Source organism: Syngnathus floridae, chromosome 3 (assembly GCF_059516105.1).
Source record: "Syngnathus floridae isolate MCC-2025c chromosome 3, RoL_Sflo_1.0, whole genome shotgun sequence".
NCBI classification, from domain to species: Eukaryota; Metazoa; Chordata; class Actinopteri; order Syngnathiformes; family Syngnathidae; genus Syngnathus; species Syngnathus floridae.
The window spans coordinates 10,013,098-10,030,737 of record NC_142415.1 but is presented as its reverse complement, the minus strand read 5'-3'; the positions used below and the strand labels follow the sequence as shown (position 1 = coordinate 10,030,737).

The window sequence follows — 17,640 nt, the reverse complement described above, 5'->3', positions numbered from 1 at the left end:
TGCAAGGACGCTGAATGGCAAACTTAACAGGTATTAGATGTTTCATAAAAAAAAAATAAAAACTTGCTAAATCAGCAGGTGCAACAGAGACTGGAGGAATCACAGAAAGGCAACTTCCAAACGGCAATAACATACCAAAGTAACTCCCTGTTAAGCTTTTCACAATCAACTTTTATTTCGATAAACATGTTAAAACATAGCTTTTCACAATCAACTTTTATTTTGATAAACATGTTAAAACTCAACTTATGCTTTAACACATCTTTTCACCCTTTAACACTGAAAAGAAGATATCTGAGAGCTGGACACGCTTGCGCTCAAGCGGAAAAGCAGACCAAAGCAAATTGTCAACATTAAAGCACTTGTGGTTGTATTTGTCTTGAAATATACGAAATAAAGTGCACTCATACCAAACGTGCTGAAGCAACTGATTTCACACACCACTGCATTTGTAGTTTGCATATCTGTAAATGTTTGCAGAGTGGGCAATCAAAACCAAAATGTGAGTTAAGTATTTATTCCTCATCCTTGCCTTACCAAGCCTTTAGCACTAGGATACTCTTTGTCCTCTCAAGCGAGACATTGCAGTGCACTTGTAGAGCATTGACAACTATACCTTCGCTGTTGGGTGATTTTTAAATTGGTTTCATTTCTCATTCTTATACAAACGGATACTAATTGGGAAATTATGTGTAAATAACATAATGTGGGGAAAGGTAACGTGAACTGTTGAGAATAGACTGCAAACAAACTGGTTCACATATGCCACATATTGCTCTCTCTTCGGGGGGTCATGCACCATTATGTCCCCTGAACATTCAAAGTCCAAACGTTTTTTTTAGTGAATGACAATCTCGTCTGCAGATTAATTTCCTGATTAAACTCCTTAGTCGATTAATTTTTAATTGCATCACTGATGTCGCTGGCCTTTGAAAATATACTTTGAGGTGATGTAACCTGAGTCATTTACTTTTGTGACACTGAAGGTAAAAAAATTTAACTCAGCGCTTTTTTTGTCAAATTAACAATTTTGAAAATGGGACAACTTCGCCCAACAGCAACAATATCAAGGATATGGAAGAAATTCTTCAACAGCTTCCCATTTCTCGCAAGCAGATTATCATGATCAGTATTCCTCGTCCAGGTTGTCGTCCGAGTCAGAGAAGTCAACAGAAGGTCGGTTGTCTTGTTCCTGGCGGAGACTTTCCTCGAGAAGATCTGCAAGAATGACAAAAGTTGGTGAACCAGACCATTGGCACACGCGTGCACGGATATGTGGAAAGCAATTTGAGCGTTTTTTTCCCCACATGCAGCTGTATGTCGTATATGTATGTATTGAAAAAATATATATTTGGAAATATACCAGATCTAACTCTTATTCCGATGCCCAACTTGCTGTCCATCTCCCGTAATTTCTTCAGCTTCATGAAAGCACGCACGCAGCATCCAGATAAAATAGAAACCTTACGTTCATGTGGATTGCCATGTTGGATCCAATGCTTTACCCTACCTACCCTCCATACGGAGGCCACAACGCCGCCATTCCAGTCAGTGTCAAACTGGACTAAATGCTCAAACGGCTTTCCATATATATACACGCGCCTTTGTTTGCAGCATGTGAGGAAAAAATAAGAGACATACTTTCTGGGTTGTCCAAGTGTTCTGGAAGAATTCTCACCAGGTTAAATGACTGGATGGGAAGAGGGAACAATTGGCTCTTTTCAAAACTAACATTCCTATAAACAGTAAAATACTTCTGAGTTTCATTCATAACAGAAAGCAGTCAAACTATACAACACAGTGAAATCATGGGTGTAACAAAGCATACAGATATGCCTGCCATTAGTTTCATTTGAAATGTAAGTACACTATTGGATTTGGACTCTGATGTAGACGGAAAAGGTGTGTGTTCATGCTTGTTTACTCACCCCGGCTGTATCCATTGCCCCCAGGACATCAGCGAACCTCTGTTCAAAAAGATGCAACAGGACCACCAGATGCACACCACGGCTGATGAAGTCGTCATATTTAAACTGCAGAGCGAGACGAGACGCCTCAGCACACTGTGCGCTAATGTTTCTGAGAAGATCGACAGTGACATCCTTACCTGCGCGTGCGTCCTGTACAGCTGCTGGATATCAAAGTTGTCTATGTTCAAGCGCAACTTCTCTTTGCAGAGTTCACAAGTTGTGATGGCCTCCATGTTGGTGGCTTAAAAGACAGAATAGGCAAAACTATCTCACATTGTTAAGTAGAAATACAGGTACTTTAGTTAAAAAGGAACCTGGGAGGAAAAATAAGCCTAGTAAAAATAGATGATTGTTGAAATGGCTTAAAAGACAGAATTGGCAAAACTATCTCACATTGTGCTTAAGTAGAAATACAGGTACTTTAGTTTAACAGGAACTTGGGAGAAAAAATAAGCCTGGTAAAAATAGATGATTGCTGAAATGCACCGTGACGAGGCTGACTCATAATGACAAGTAGGAACTTGGCATGTTTATTGGTGAACTTTCCTAGCAGTTTCATTCGGATACAAAAGATGAGAACTTTGGAGTTGTAGATGAAGATTGATAAACAATGTGAATATCGTACTCTACACTGTTAATAAGTTCAGCAGAACTCAGTGTTTTGGTCCCATTACCTTTTTTGTATACCATATGTTTTAACACGCATGGGCCACCCCCATAATTGAGTCTGCTCCTTTTAACCCGAAGCACGTTATGGGACGGAAAATACTGTAGATGGTACACTGTGGCAAGACTGTTAGAAAACCAAAAAGGTTGATGCAAGGGTCATTTGAATTAATTAGCATTGAGCTTGCTTATTTTGCCGCGTGAAGCCTAAATTTAAATAAGCCCTACTGCTAATTGACACCACTCACCTGAGCCAAGCTTGGAGCAGAGCCATCTCTTGATACAGTCCTGGTGGACATACTGCAGACTTCCTGTGCATCGACATGGTTGAATCAAGGGGTTGGATGCCGACACCTCTGCCATCTGGCAAATTCGGCACAGGTCTCCTTCATCTTCGTCAGAATCTTCCAGCAGCAGTCTAGCGGGGGGGAAAAGGCATCAGTGTGACTTTGTGTTGTACCATGACGACACACTACTAACAAACGCTAGAAATGGATCAATTAATTTAATTTCAATGAATTCTATTTGAGCATAGATTTTATAGCCTTGGTCTTCTGACAGTGCGGCACAAAAGGACTTTGTACATTTGTCTTCTTGTAAATTCTTGGCAATACAATGCTTTGGCATGTACCCCCCCCCCCCCCCCCCCCCCCCCCCCCCTCCTATGTGCTGCTTATCTCTTTGTCGGGACCTATAGCCCTGTCAATTACCTCTCCTTAATAATGCGAAGCTTCTCTTGTTTGCTCCCTGCGACGTCCAGCGTCCTCTCAGGGCCAACTTGAGGTCTCGTGGACTCGTTTTGGAGTGGATCTCCCCTGCGGCGCTGCGCCAAGCCCGCTAAAGTTTCCTCTACTTGAGGTAACTCCTCTTGCCTGCGAGGACTGGTATAATGATTCAGACCCACCGCCCCTTGCTCCTCTTCATCCTCATCGTCATCCTCATCTTCGTCATCATTTTGAGGCGCTCTCTGTTCACGATTGTCCCATCTTCTCAGCAAGTGTTGAGGACGGCTTTGGCCGGCAGATGACTGTGCGCTAACTCCCCTTGCGTGTCTTTGAAGACGAGAGAGGAGAGGAGAGCAGCGGCTCCGCAGGGAGGAAGAGAGCCTGGAGTTTACGTCACTGGCCGCCTCTCTGCTCATAACTTGAGGCTCTCTGGGTGACGCCACCCTAGCTCCTGCCACGCCGCAATTCTTATCCTCCCATATCGGAGAGAGATCAGCTCTGCACTGCCTTGTCCCGGTGGCGTTTGCCTGCCACCGGTGAGAGGCCGGCTCCGCATCCGTCCCGGCGCCCTCGTCGCTTTCCAAAGACAGACTGTCATCATCAACCGAGCGGCCGCTGGATGAGCTACTGGAGGTGGAGGAGGAGGAGGAGGAGTCTTGGCTGGAGCGGGGCGAGAACAGGAGGCGGGATAAGAGATGCCGTGTGGAGGTTCGCCGTTGGCGGTCGCCACCGTCGGAAGTAGCTCTCGAAGGCAGTGGGGCTTCACGCCTGCGGGAGGAAGGCTGTTCCTGAAATGGGGCATAGCTGGATGAGGCGTTCAAGACCCGGGTTGAGGGTCGGCTGTTGTAGTCACGTGGTGTGGAGAAGCGATGAGCAGAGGAGGTGGAGGCAACGTGACCACCAGGAGACCTTTCTCGCTCAGCAGTGAAGGAGCAAGAAGAGTAGGCCGAATCTTTGGGTCGGGCTCCTTGGGCGTAAGTGGAAGTCAGACGGTCTGAGGTGTGGTCTGAGGGCAGCAAAGACAGTATGTCAACAACCAAACAAGCAAATCCTCAGAATGTTCACAAAAAGCACCTACACAAAGACTTCAGCTCTTGAAATCTTGCCCTTCCATCACGCAGCTCTGACAGACCCGACTCATTCGGCGTCTCCACTTCTTTGTTTGGCAACAGGGGCTTTGAGCGGAAAGGTGAAGACCGCGACAGAAAATGGCTCGAAGTCCAGGACGACTCGCTGTGTTTCTCTTTAATACCTGCTGAAAAAGTACAGAAATTAGGTGCCATATAGGCTGAAAATCACATTGCATTGTCCCTGTCTATACAGAGTGATAAAACAAGCACAATAATGAAAGATAACTTTTCTATTGGTGCTGTGATTTGTACTTTATGTTATTCACTGTCAAACCCTAAAAAAATGATTTAATATGTTAACCGGTGTTGTCCGTTGGTGACAATTGATCACTGACCGGCTGTTACCTCTTGAATCATAAATGGTTACCGACAAATCAACGGCAATGGAAAAGAAGCATTATCTAGTCAATCAAGCTTAGCTAAATGCTACTACTTACATTAGTTCCTGAAGTTGGCATGCCAATCTGTAGAAAAATAAATTGCTGTTGTTTTTTTACTTACAGACCTATTGTATACACTACCGTTCAAAGGTTTGGGGTCACTCAGGCAATTTAATATATCCCATGAAAACTAGCATAATTGCACAAGAGTTTTTTGAGGGGTTTTCTGATCATCCGTTAGCCTTCTAACACAATTAGCAAACACAATGGACCATTAAAACACCGGGATGGTTGCTGGAAATAGGCCTTTATACACCTATGTTGATATTGCAAAAAAAAAAAAAAAAAAAGACGTTTGCAGCTAGAATAGTCATTTAACACATTAACTATATATTTTGATTGGGTTAACGTTAACCTCATTAAAAAAAATAGTGATTTTATTTCAAAACTAAGGACATTTCTAAGTGCCAATTTCAGCTCATCCCTTTGGGAGAGAGAGAGAATGCTGCTAAGATAACGGCGTTTTTGTTGTTGTTGGTTAAATTGGGTTTTAAGGTACCTCTGGCATTGTTAAACCCACTACTAGAGTAGGTGGATCCTGTCTGTGAGGTGCTGGGCGTGTTAGAGTACAGTCCTCTGCTGCTGTATGTCAGTTTGGCCCGCTTATTGTCTCCATCATCAATTCTGGTCAACAGACTTGAACGGCCAAAGTTCTCCTCGGAGTCAGTCTGCAGAAAAAGCAGGTGTTCAGTTTCAGATCACGAAGTCTTTCGGACTCTACAGCTGGATTTGGATCTCCTCAGTTTAATTCTAATCACTTGGAAAGTCCCAGTCCCTGATGCATATTGGTGACTAAAGGCGCGTTTCCATTACAGGTTTCACAACGGGCTGGCCCATTTTTGCCTTATAGAGAAACTTGTTCTAAACCTGCATGTTCATTGAAGTGAAGGCAGCTGGCAGGGGGCTGTGTCTGGCTCACTTAAAACCATGAAGCAGCAGTGTGCAGTGGAGTTCCTTACCACGTCACTTAAAGAAACGCCCTAATCCCTCGAACAATCAAAAGATGACAGTAACATTACGGCATTCCTCGGCTAGCGTTCTAGATCTAGGTTGGTTGAGGTTCTGAGGAACTATTATAACTCGCCGCCAAGAAAACGGAATGGCTAAATGACCATACAAGGCTAAAACAGCCGATTTTGAGATAGAACCAGTATAATGGAGAAGGGCCACAACTTAATGAATCATCCTACAAACAAAATCTTGTTAAAGCTTTAGTACCAGTTTACTCCTGCTGCTGAGTAAAGATTCTGCCCATGGACGCTCATAAGATCGAGTGGAAGATGTCAGAGGCTTCCAGCTGTTGCGGCTGTCAGAGCTGCTGTAGTCTCTGGATGAGCTGGGCAGGCGAGAACTCTAGAAAATAGAACATTTTAGTTACATTTATACTTAATTTACTTACTAATTATTATGAAGAAGAAGAAAAAAAAATAGTTCACTTGTATTGAAATGCGGAAACAGGGATGCAGGCATTTGGAAAATTGACAGTTGACTCTTAATCAGGAACTGAGATGTCCTGATGATGGTATATTTTTTTTGTACCGGGTCCAAGTCGCTTGATTTTGAGTATCTGCCGAATTTGACCTTCAAATTGACGTTGCAGAAAAAGCGCAAATTATGCTTGGGTTACCCGTTGGGTTGGTAACATGTTAGAAGATATACAAAATGTAATTGTTTTTTGACATAAACAATTGTTTAGTTTTGATTCAACACAATCGGTGCTTTTGTGGAGGGCTATGGAAATCAGACAATTAAACCGTGACACTAAAAATCCAAGAGCTTGGACAGTATTAAATTAAATCTGGATCAGATGAATCGATTAGTTCCACCCCCAAAAAAGGACTGTAAATTTAGAGTTCACAACATAAAACCAAGTAAAAAGCGTCAACTCCAGCATGGCATCGAAAATAAAATTAATTCTGAATTAGACATGTACAGGCTTGTTATTGTGCCTGCACTAAACCTAGATTAACCTGGATTCTCCTGGAAAGAACAGGAACAGAAACAAACTCCGACCATCAGTAACACTATCTTGTGAGAGGCGTCTTGACCAATAGCTGGACTCAAACACGCGCGTTAGCTGCCAGGGAATGTTCTATAATAAGACCCCCGATGAGTCGACTGTTTCTCCACTGACATACATGGCAACACTGCATACATGGCAACACTGCTCTAATTCGCTCAGAACGCAAGTTGAGAACATTGATAGAAGCCATCTCAAATGACAGCAAGCATTAACGCAGTTGGACAGCGTTGATCAGCGTGAGCGACTTAGGCAAGTTTTTTAACTGACACCACAAGCCTACGGGATGGAGCTGAGTTTGCTAAATTCAGACAGGATGTTTTAAGAGGCAAAAAAGTGGACATGCTAGGAAATGCTCAAGTCATAGACAGATTTTAACATTCCAAGTTTAGAGGTTAAATTAAGTTGACCGGTAAAGTTGATAGTACATATATTCACAGGGAAAGCTGTAACTTGATGTGAGCAGTCAAGATGTGGGTTGGGGTGGATGCCCTTTGACTAAGCATACAGCAAGACCACAAATAGTACCTTTTGGTCCACATCTGCTTTGTAAGTGGATGACACCCTTGGAAAGTGGTCATGATGAGGCAGAGTCTCCCGGCTGTACAACCTGCTGGAGCCCGCTGACGTCGAGGAGGATGATGATGAGGACGCTCTGGAACTAGAAGTGTATGACGACTTTGAACTGGACAGGCAAAATGGAAGTCGGAGAGACCTGGAGTCCATCCTGGCTCCCTGTTGAGCAAACAAAGATGTCATATCACAATTACCGGCAGAGATGACATTAAAAGAGTCAAGGCGAGGCGCTGACTGTCAAAACCTGTTCTGGTTGACAAAAGAGGTGGCGTCAGAAAGCCAGTGGGAAAGCACCGGAAAGCTAAGGTTCAGACATTCTTTCCATCCAGAAATACATCAGCGTCATTGACCCTAACATTACGTACAACCCAACTACATTTTTACAACGGTTCAGAATTTCCCTGGTGCGTTTTGGGCATTAAACCTATGTGTACCTTCCTGTCTGTGTCCTCAAAGAACACCAAATCGTACGGGCCAACCATCCGCTGTTGTAAAGACTGACACTAAACAAGAAGGCTTTGCAAGATGACACCTATAATCTCATCAATCAGGCAACCGTCACATGGTTAGACTTCACCCAGACCTTTGAGTACATCTATCTATCTATCTATCTATCTATCTATCTATCTATCTATCTATCTATCTATCTATCTATCTATCTATCTATCTATCTATCTATCTCCAACCCAAGTACTAGTTTGTCCTCACTAGTAAGACATTTCAGCATATTAGCATACGTTCAGCTTTCAGTACCACTAAACATCAGCAGGTTTGAAATAGAATTGCAGATTTGCCACATAGTAGTAACTTGCCATAAATTACTTTTCGTTTCTCTTAGTTTCTCATGAGGGACATCCACTGTTTTCGATGTATTTTTTAACACCATTGATTGTGCAAGTAGCATTCTCTTGACTGACTCAAACGCTTCAGTTAGGGCTTTTGATTGCTTTGATGCGCTTTAGACCACGGCTCTTTATGATACGAGATATCGCAAAAATATTTGGTCCGTTACTAATTGATAGAGGACTGTCTCAAATAAATCTAAAAAAAAAATAAAAAATTCATTGTTCCATTTCACCACAATTCAGCGAAAAAGTAAATTACAGAACACCCATTGAGCACTTGTCCATCTTAAGGTTGAAGTACTAGTACGCTGTTTGTCGTCACAGTTCAGTGCACTAGTAAAAGCACTGTTGATGTTTTTTTTTTAACTAGTAAGTTTCTTCTAAACTTTAATTGTATAATATTAGGCCAATTACTAGTGAAAAACATTACTAGTATGGCAAGCCATTGGAGCATTTAAGTGATATCTGTGTACTAGTACAGGCTTTGGGTTCATGGCAAGTTGTTTAAATGTGTTTTCAGTACTGAATAATCTTAATGAACTACTAGGTATGTGCAAGGTGTTAACTAGAATAATTTTAAAATGGTACTGGTAGTACTAGCATCACATAGATGTCAACTTGAGCAGTTGTGCCTCACTGGTAGCATGTAGTTGCCAATGTTGTCGTACTAGTGCGGGGGTAGACGTAGAGAGCCGCTATCCTGCCTGTTTTAGAAGTTTCCCTTGTTCAAATACGTGATTGAAATGATCAGGGTCGTTGTCAAGCATATACGGGCTTGCTGGTGAGCTAATTAATTGAAATGGGCGTGCTGCAGTATGGAGTACTGGAAAACAGGCATGACAGCAGCACCCTAGGATCGGTCTTGCCTTCCTATACACCAGAGAGAACAAGTAGATGGGTTAATGTTGAACATATGCTCAAACAGCTTCAGCCTTGATATCCAATTCAAGGTCGTAATAGTAGATCTAAAGAGTAACCCTAGTATTTTTGGGACACGATTCCCAGTCGTTCTTCTTGTGTGCTGGTTGGTCTTCCCAACGAGGCACTAATATATAAAGCTAATGGATGGATAGGAAATGTATCGACTAAAGTGTTCAAGGTGGCCTCCATGGATACGTTTTAATTTAGACCGTGTCAACAGGCCTCAAAACAATCTTTAACACTCAACATTGCTGGTTATATTTCAATTGTAAAACTCCGAGCGCGATGATAAGAGTAACGATGTAGAGTTTTGTACTTATGTTTGCTTTGAAATGGTGTAAGCTTCAAAAGTGGAGCTAAAGCTCGGTGGACAGGACAACCGATCACAGGTTAGCCTAGCATTGCTATCGTTCGCGCTGACTCGAGAAAAATTAAGTTTTTATTTCTCGATGCAACAAAAAAATCCTCACAGTATAGCTGCCACTGTCCGCCTATGAATTGTTTTTGTTGACAAATATAAACTGGACAGTAAGACGAAGGGAAAAGACTCACCTTGAATTACCTTGTAAAGCAGTACAGAGTGACAAAGCGAGAAGTTGGCGTGATTGTACACACACGCAAACACACACATAGCCAGGAAGTCACATGGCGTGGCATAAATACACACTACAAACGTGCAGAGATAACACGTACGTACGCCTGTGTTGTAGAAACCAAATGTTCTTCGATCAGAAGCGTAAGTAACGCGCCGCCATATTGAATGTGGCAAATGGTCGGTGGGAACCTGTAATTCAGTGATTGATAGTACTCGGTCATCTATGTCCGTCTATGAGCGTCTAATTTCGTTTGCAGGAAACCTCTGGCACCCGGGCAACCCCACCTAATTTAAATCTGAATTTGCAATGATTTGTTGTGCTCATCAAACGTACATTGTGTCGAATTTAGTGGCATCTAGTGGTGAACTAAAAATGCAATGACCTAAATTCAAAGCACGTAAATTTGGAAGGAAACTCACTACAGTGCCACGGAGAGAATGCAAAGGGCATTAACAACATATTTGCTTATAATAGAAGCACACGCAAGCGCGCACAAGTTTTTTTTGCGCACAAACAGAAACACAATTCTTGTTCTTCTAATGACGTCATCCAGGTTATGAAAAGGTTATGAGACAATGTCATCAGAAAGTCAACCACAGCCAAACAGCCAAACACGTGGACTTTTTCTTCTGTTTGTTGATGGGCCAAATCATTCTGTTCTCTCACATGCAAAACTATTACACAAAAGTTCAGATTCACACAACAAAAATCTCTCATACGCACTCCCAAAAAATCACACATGCCTAAAATCTCTCGCAAACATCAAAGCAACTCTCACATGCACCATGTAGGAAATATTTTCCTCACTCACGAAGACCAAATCATTTCTCACACATACACTAACTGAAAAAAGTCACACACACACGCGCGCGCACATGCACACGCGCGCGCACACACACATATACACACACACGGACACAAATAAAAAACAATTGCCTCACACTTTAGGGGAAAAAAAATCTTCCACACTAAAAAACCTTTTCACATGCATCAAAATGTGTGACACTCACAAAAAATATGACAGTTTTAGTGTGAAGTGAATATTCAATTTTTGGCCTTTAAGGCAACTCAAACATGTCAACCACCACTTTAACAGTGCAGTACTCCCTATTTCACGACCGCTGATTAAAAAGATTAATTGTTTAATCTTCCATTTAGTCGACAGCATTTATGGTGTTGATTCTAACAGTCACAGGTAAATGTTTTATTGCTGTTGAACAGCACTGCTTTGACATGAGGACATAAATAGGTGCACATCAAACCCCCACTTTGACGTGCCACAGCATGTACTGTAATTACTTAATGAGACCATTAAAAATCAAAGATGTCCGTTGTACACTGTTCGAAGATATTCACTTGGCCAGATGATGATTTTATCCTCATGCGCCCAATTGTGTTGGGATTGTATCTCAATTTATGTGTAAAGACAGCTGCTTTAAAACCCCAAATGGGAGACACTTAATACAGTAAATCACTGAACCAACAATGGTAGCAATGCAGAATTTTTAGATTTGCAGCCAAAACAAATATTTGAAACACGATCAAATACTTTATTTATTTTTAATAGAAAGAAAGAAAGAAAGAAAGAAAGAAAGAAAGAAAGAAAGAAAGAAAGAAAGAAAGAAAGAAAGAAAGAAAGAAAGAAAGAACAGCAGTTCAAATTTGGATGAAAATTTTAGTAGATTAAGGAGCATTCTATTCCTGGTTGCAAGGATGTTTATTTTGTCACACACACGCACACACACACACACACGCGCGCGCGCGCACACACACACACACACACACACACACACACACACACACACACACACACACACACACTAGACAGATGAACGTACCCTTACACCATCAGCGACCCATGTGCAAAAAATCGCTTATGCGGACCTGTTCAGAGGTGACGTAATTGTGATTTCGGGAATTTTTCAAACCACTAGAGAGCGGTGTAGTTCACAATTTTACCTACCGCGGTCTTGATTTTCCAATGTGGAAAATAGTCCGTCTTTAATTTGCACTCCAAGAAGTTGTTTGCTAAGTCAGGGGACAACCAGACCGGTTTCGACAAGTTTAATTAGATCAATTAGAATAATTGTTTTGAAAAGCACTGCATATCGTGTCATCGCTGTAAATCCTGGATTAGCAGCCTTCATTTGATTTGCATACTCTAACTCCTCTCTAATTTAGCAGGAAACACAGGATCAGATGTGCACATTCATTTAGCGGTCTGCTTTTAATTAAAACATTCGGGTGCTGATTGACATGTGGGTGAATACGCTATCAGCAGTTTTTCTACATTTTTCCATGAAAAAAACCTCCTATTAAAATCAATAGAGGCAATTTAACTCGTATATCCACCTCTCACATCTTGCACGTAAACATCCACATTGCCTAAATTCCCACACTTGACAACATTCCCAAATTAATTAATTTTATTAATTAAATATCAAGTTTTTCTTCCCACATTTCTCACCTACAGCCATTCAGAACGTTCACTCATTCAGTACATCATATATGGAACTATTTATCGCATCCCACAAATTCTCACATGGTGGAAAAGAGATATTTGCCATTTTGAACATCACCTTCCACAATTCACACACGATTCAAACCATTCTTCTTTCAAATTGTTCAGCTCCTTCACAACACCTTGGAAAGATTTAGGACATTGCTCAAATTCCATAATAATATTTCCATTGGAAGATATTTCACATATTGACCCGTTTCTACATTTCTTGCCTGTTTTAAATTATTCCAACTTTCAGTTGATCAGCTCAGGTCCATCGTCTTGATTATTACTATGCTTAGCATTCCTAAAATTCCAAATTGAGAGATTTTACATTTTTCTTTCCTTCTTCCACATTTTTGACTGATTCTCCTCCCAGAGTTGTGGGAACTGATGCGTGCAAATGTAGTGTTGTGACCACATTTCAACACATGAAATATACCCACAGCATTTCAGTTCAGAGTTTCAGCTTTCACAAGCAGTTTAGTTTTAGTAGAACTGTAACATATTGTGGTTGTGTTAAGTGCAAAGGGTTCCAAAAAGGCCAGCCAGAACCTTTTTTTTTTTTTTACAGCTACATGCATGATATTGTGAAGGTCAACAGCATACTCATCATACATGGTAAGATGTTGCACTCGAAAGCACCAGCGATCCATTATCAGTCTGGTGTATGCAGCACAACAGTGATCAGCCAAATGTAAATCTACTCAAGGCTAACAGAGCAAGAGGTGAAGGAGAATCGGAGAGCGAAAGGGATAAATATAGGAGGGTGGTGCCGCAAATTAATTGCTGACAAAAAAAAGGACGTGTGACCTAGACAAACGAGGAAGTACAAGGTCTGTGGAGGGGAGGAGACTGCTCAACCCAATTGCAGGGCTATAGACCAGCCCCCCCACCCCCCTTCTCTGTACCCCTGCCTCCTTCAGACACATGATTGTGCACACTGCTGTGTGAACAGAGACAACAAGCTCTCCTCCCCCAGTGCCGCTGATAGGATGATAATGGAGCATTCCTCAGAGCGGTTTCTCATTCATGCTAGCTGTGACATGGGGGGGGAACATGCTTGTTTTTCCACTGAAGGCAGCTCAAAGTCTTCTGGGCCGGGCCACCTCTGCTCATGGGCATGCATGTAACTTGAGCTGGGCGCACGATATCCTCCTCTTGCTCCACTCCCTTTTTTTTATGGGCCTTGGATATGAGATGGATACTTACCTGTCTCTCTGAGGTGTTGGTCATTTATCACGAGTGGAAGGGAAGGCATGCTTCACGGCAGATCGATGTAGCGGCCGAATAATTGTGAATAGGTTGGGCATTTTAGATGTACAGCAGTCTGATCATTGTACCGCTTATCCTCACTAGGACAGGATCAGAATCTCTATCATAGGTTGTGGTCTATGATATTAAAACACACAAAGAATGTATTTCTGAACAAGCCCTGCCACACATTGTGAAAATCCCGCAGTTTATAATTGCCTTTAGATGCCACAAGATGGCATCATAGTATTATTTTTCTCTGAATGTCCTTAACTCACTTTGACACAGTTCCTTCCTTCAACAGTTTATCAGTACCAACATGGTTGCAAATTATGACATTAGTCGAAATAAAGTTCCTCAACCTATTTCAACAGACCACCAAGATGCCGCAAGATGGGGCCGAAGTAATGAAATTATGACGCCATCTGACGTGGAAATATTGTGCCAAACAATTAATGCAAATTACTCGCTGTGGTGAAACCTTGACAGGAAAATGTCAGTTCTTCTTCATCTCTCAGTTTACACAAAGTATGGCTATTAGTAGCTAAAGTGTCCAAGAGTGCGATAATAAAACCAACCAAGTGCACAAACAATGGTGGGTGATTGAGCTATTGGGATGAATAGAATAATAACGGCCCCATAGAGATGTGCAAAATAGCAACGTGCCACAAAGAAATGATGTTCTGTGATTGCAAGAGGAAATAAGCTGTTGGAATGTCCGCTGGTTTTGTGTGCATTGTTTGATAGGAGGGGCGGGATGAGTAAATACATAAATACATAAAACCCATTTCTGTGGACAACTTGTACAATTAAGAAGAAAAATAAAACCATGCCCACAGTGTGGATTTTGCTCAAGCCTTAAAATACAAAATAACTTGAAGAATGTCTGGATTTGTCCAGCAGTGTGTAATCACAAAGGAATGTCCTGAGACATTTCTGCTTTTCCTCTACAAGACCCCTATTTTCCCACGGCTCGTTCAGGTCTTGAGAATCGGTTTCCTCTCCCTCCCTCGCTTGCTCAGCTTTCCTCTCTCACTCTGCTTGTGGAGCCACACGGACACCACAAAGGCTGGTTCAGAGGAGAATGATGATACTAAGCTCGGTGTCTTCAAGAGCACAAAGAGCAAGAGCCCCTGCCATGCTCTGTGAGGAGAAAGCACTCAGAAGCAACATGAGGGTAAAATGTTTTGAGTTATTTTGAGTGCAAATCAAAAGGAAAATCCAAGTCAGAGAAAAACTCAAAACACGGCAGAGTTGAATGGATTTAAAAGAAATAATCTGACTACGAAGAGTCAGTGAACCCGCACATACTTGCAACATTTGCAAATTCTCTTTCTTTGTTCGCTTAAATGCCCCCTACTTGTGTTTTTGTGCTAAAGCCAAAACAATAAAACAGCTTTGCGTGCATCTTAGCACCAAATAATGACATTGGAGTGAGCTGAGGAGCTTCATTTGGGCAAAAGTAGCACATTGGCGCCACCTTGCGGTGCCAAGGAACAACATTAAAATGCGTTGAGGAGTTTCATTCAGGCAAAAGTAGTGAATTGCTGCTAATGAACTAAAGTGAGGTGAGGAGCTTGGTTTGGACAAAAATAGTGCTTTGCCACCATTATGTGGCATCTATAGGCAGTAAACCTTTTTTAAATGTCACTGTATTATGCCTAGAGGTAATATCGTATTTCCTTACAGTGGTGGTGATGTTCTCAATCATGTGTTAATGGAAAGGAAATGCATTTTTTTTTTTCTTATTGACAGATGTTTTTTGGTCTGTGTAGTTCTTTGCAATTGGAAACAGATCAGGTAAATGAGAATGGCAAAGAGGCAAGGCCACATGTGGCAACACTTTTGCTCTCGTTGTCTGAGGCCTACATACATCCTGTTGATCTGCCTGGTTTATTGAAATCCACGTGTCGTAGAGGGTAATGACAAAGTGAAATGTTGGAGCCGTTTATTTTCAATTAGGGACTTTTTCCAAGCAGTTGTCTAAACCCAGCACAAGCACTAAAAGGCTTCCCCCAAAACACTCAGCGAACATTTGTTGGGCTTAATGTTCCCCAGACACAAAGTGACATCTGCCTCCCTCCCTCCATGCCCACTGCTCTTTGTTTAAGAGGAGCACTGAGGGGAGCCTCTGCACATTGAAGGCAAAGATGATGTCACCATTGTGATCATTTCTGTGCTCTGCGGTGCCCTATTTCTGACCAGGCGTCACCGAGGAAAGGCCACAATGTCTGCTTGCATGCCGCCAGGAGCGACGCAGGCCTGCCACTATTAATTAACACAAGACTTGTTACTATTATGATTATTTGTTTGTAGGGCCCACCCCCACAGACCCAGAAACATCTACTAATGATCCCGGGCAAATATTTTGAGCAAGCTCAACATTTTGTGCAATTTATTGGACTGGTTTCTGAAGGGCCTTGAATTTCTTTATTTCAACAATGATTGCAATAAGTACGATGTTAAGTCAGAATCCTTATGATCTACTGATTTCCGCTGAGCATAATTATCCTTTTGATCCACTTCAAGCATGCAAAACGGTGAATACTTTGTCTACATACATGTTTATCGACATCAATTTAATCAACTCATTTGGTACATAGAAATGAACTATTGTAAACTATATACTAATTATATCACTATTTTTCCTAGATCATCAGTGTGCATTTGTACAGTTTAGTTGTATTTAACTTTTCAGTACAGTAGATTTGCATTTATTCTTTTTTTTTTTAGAATGGCCTGCTTTCATTTATTTGGATTACATTTTTATTTCACTTTATGTTGACTTATGATTTATGAACAGTTTCTGATTATATTCAAGCGCACCTTGTGTTGAAATTGTGTACAGTTCTATGTTACAGTGGTTTAAATTAATAGAAAAGACCAATATCAAATGTTCTACTACAGATTATGACTTGACAAATGATATCATGTCCACAGTTAATGTGTAATTTTCTGTGACATAGCTAAATAACATTGTTCTATTGAGTGTTCCGGGTCTTCTTCACCAGTCATATATGTGCATGTTTTTGTCATCAAGATAAAGGTAATGCACAAAACTCTCACCAATTGTGCCTTTGAAACATGAAACTGTTTTTGGACATGATGGCTTTTTTTTTTTCTTCCTACATATAACAATGCTTGATATGCAGCAGTTCAAACGTGAGGATTTGCCTGAAAGCTTTTTTTGTGTGGTCTCGCTGCAGTCTGAAAATAGCACGTGATATGTATGGACATTTCTTTGTGCATTCAAAAGACTATAATTGGACCTCACGAAGAATTTGGGTGCTGTTTTTTAATCATTAGATTTCACTGTCCATCTGTATTTTTTCATATGTGGAACAAAGACCAAAGAATGCCTAAAGTATCATTCACATCAGAAAGGTATCCTGAATCAGTCTTTTTTATGCTCTCTTAATAAACTCGTGAGGATGAGCGGTTGAGATAATGGATGGATGGATGGATAAATAATGGACTCGGGCACTTTCTGTTGATTTTGATGTTTTTTGTGGAAAAATCAGCAATACTTTCAAAAATGTTTTCAGAATGCTGAATTATGCATAATAGAAAGCAATACCTCATTACAAGCTGCTCAGAAAAATATGCAAAGCAGCTGTGGTTGTTTTTTCACACACATCCACTCAACATACTGTGGATTTGTCTTGAACAAGAGAAGGAATTTCTTTATTTAACGTTCATAGCTTTTTTATGAGACATTTTCCACAGGTCTTGTTTTACACATTTCATGTTTTCTTATCTATACAAAGCATTTGGAAATGGTTTGATTTCATTTGGCGTTTTATGATACAGAGGTACCAACAGTTGAAATTTGAAGAGAACGCTCAGCCAAATCAAACTTGTCAATGCTTGAAAGGAAGCAGGGAACATTTCTGACGACCGACTTTTCCAACAATTGCTGTCAATAAGAGCTGAGAGTCTCCTGTGGATTTTCTTTGTGTGGAAACTCTGAAAGGGTTGGCTTTGCATTACAAGTCAC

General features: G+C 41.3%; 1 protein-coding gene across 7 annotated transcripts; it reads right to left on the bottom strand.

The window, feature by feature from the left end:
* Positions 1-150: 150 nt before the first annotated feature.
* marchf7 (membrane-associated ring finger (C3HC4) 7) lies at positions 151-10,001 on the bottom strand. 7 transcript variants are annotated; one of them, XM_088370836.1, is made up of 11 exons: positions 9,846-10,001; positions 7,480-7,686; positions 6,150-6,284; positions 5,431-5,599; positions 4,440-4,616; positions 3,347-4,367; positions 2,885-3,054; positions 2,108-2,211; positions 1,929-2,033; positions 1,679-1,690; positions 151-1,218 (listed from the first exon to the last, which is right to left on the bottom strand). In XM_088370836.1, the coding sequence occupies exons 2-11, from the start codon at positions 7,675-7,677 to the stop codon at positions 997-999; spliced, it is 2,313 nt and encodes a 770-aa protein (XP_088226962.1). In that variant the 5' UTR covers positions 7,678-7,686; positions 9,846-10,001; the 3' UTR covers positions 151-996. The 7 variants fall into 7 exon arrangements, 6 of the variants coding, with proteins under 6 accessions (XP_088226962.1, XP_088226960.1, XP_088226959.1 ...); XM_088370834.1 differs by having other exon boundaries at positions 4,440-4,613; positions 9,856-9,939; XM_088370833.1 differs by having other exon boundaries at positions 9,856-9,937.
* Between the last annotated feature and the right edge of the window lie 7,639 nt (positions 10,002-17,640).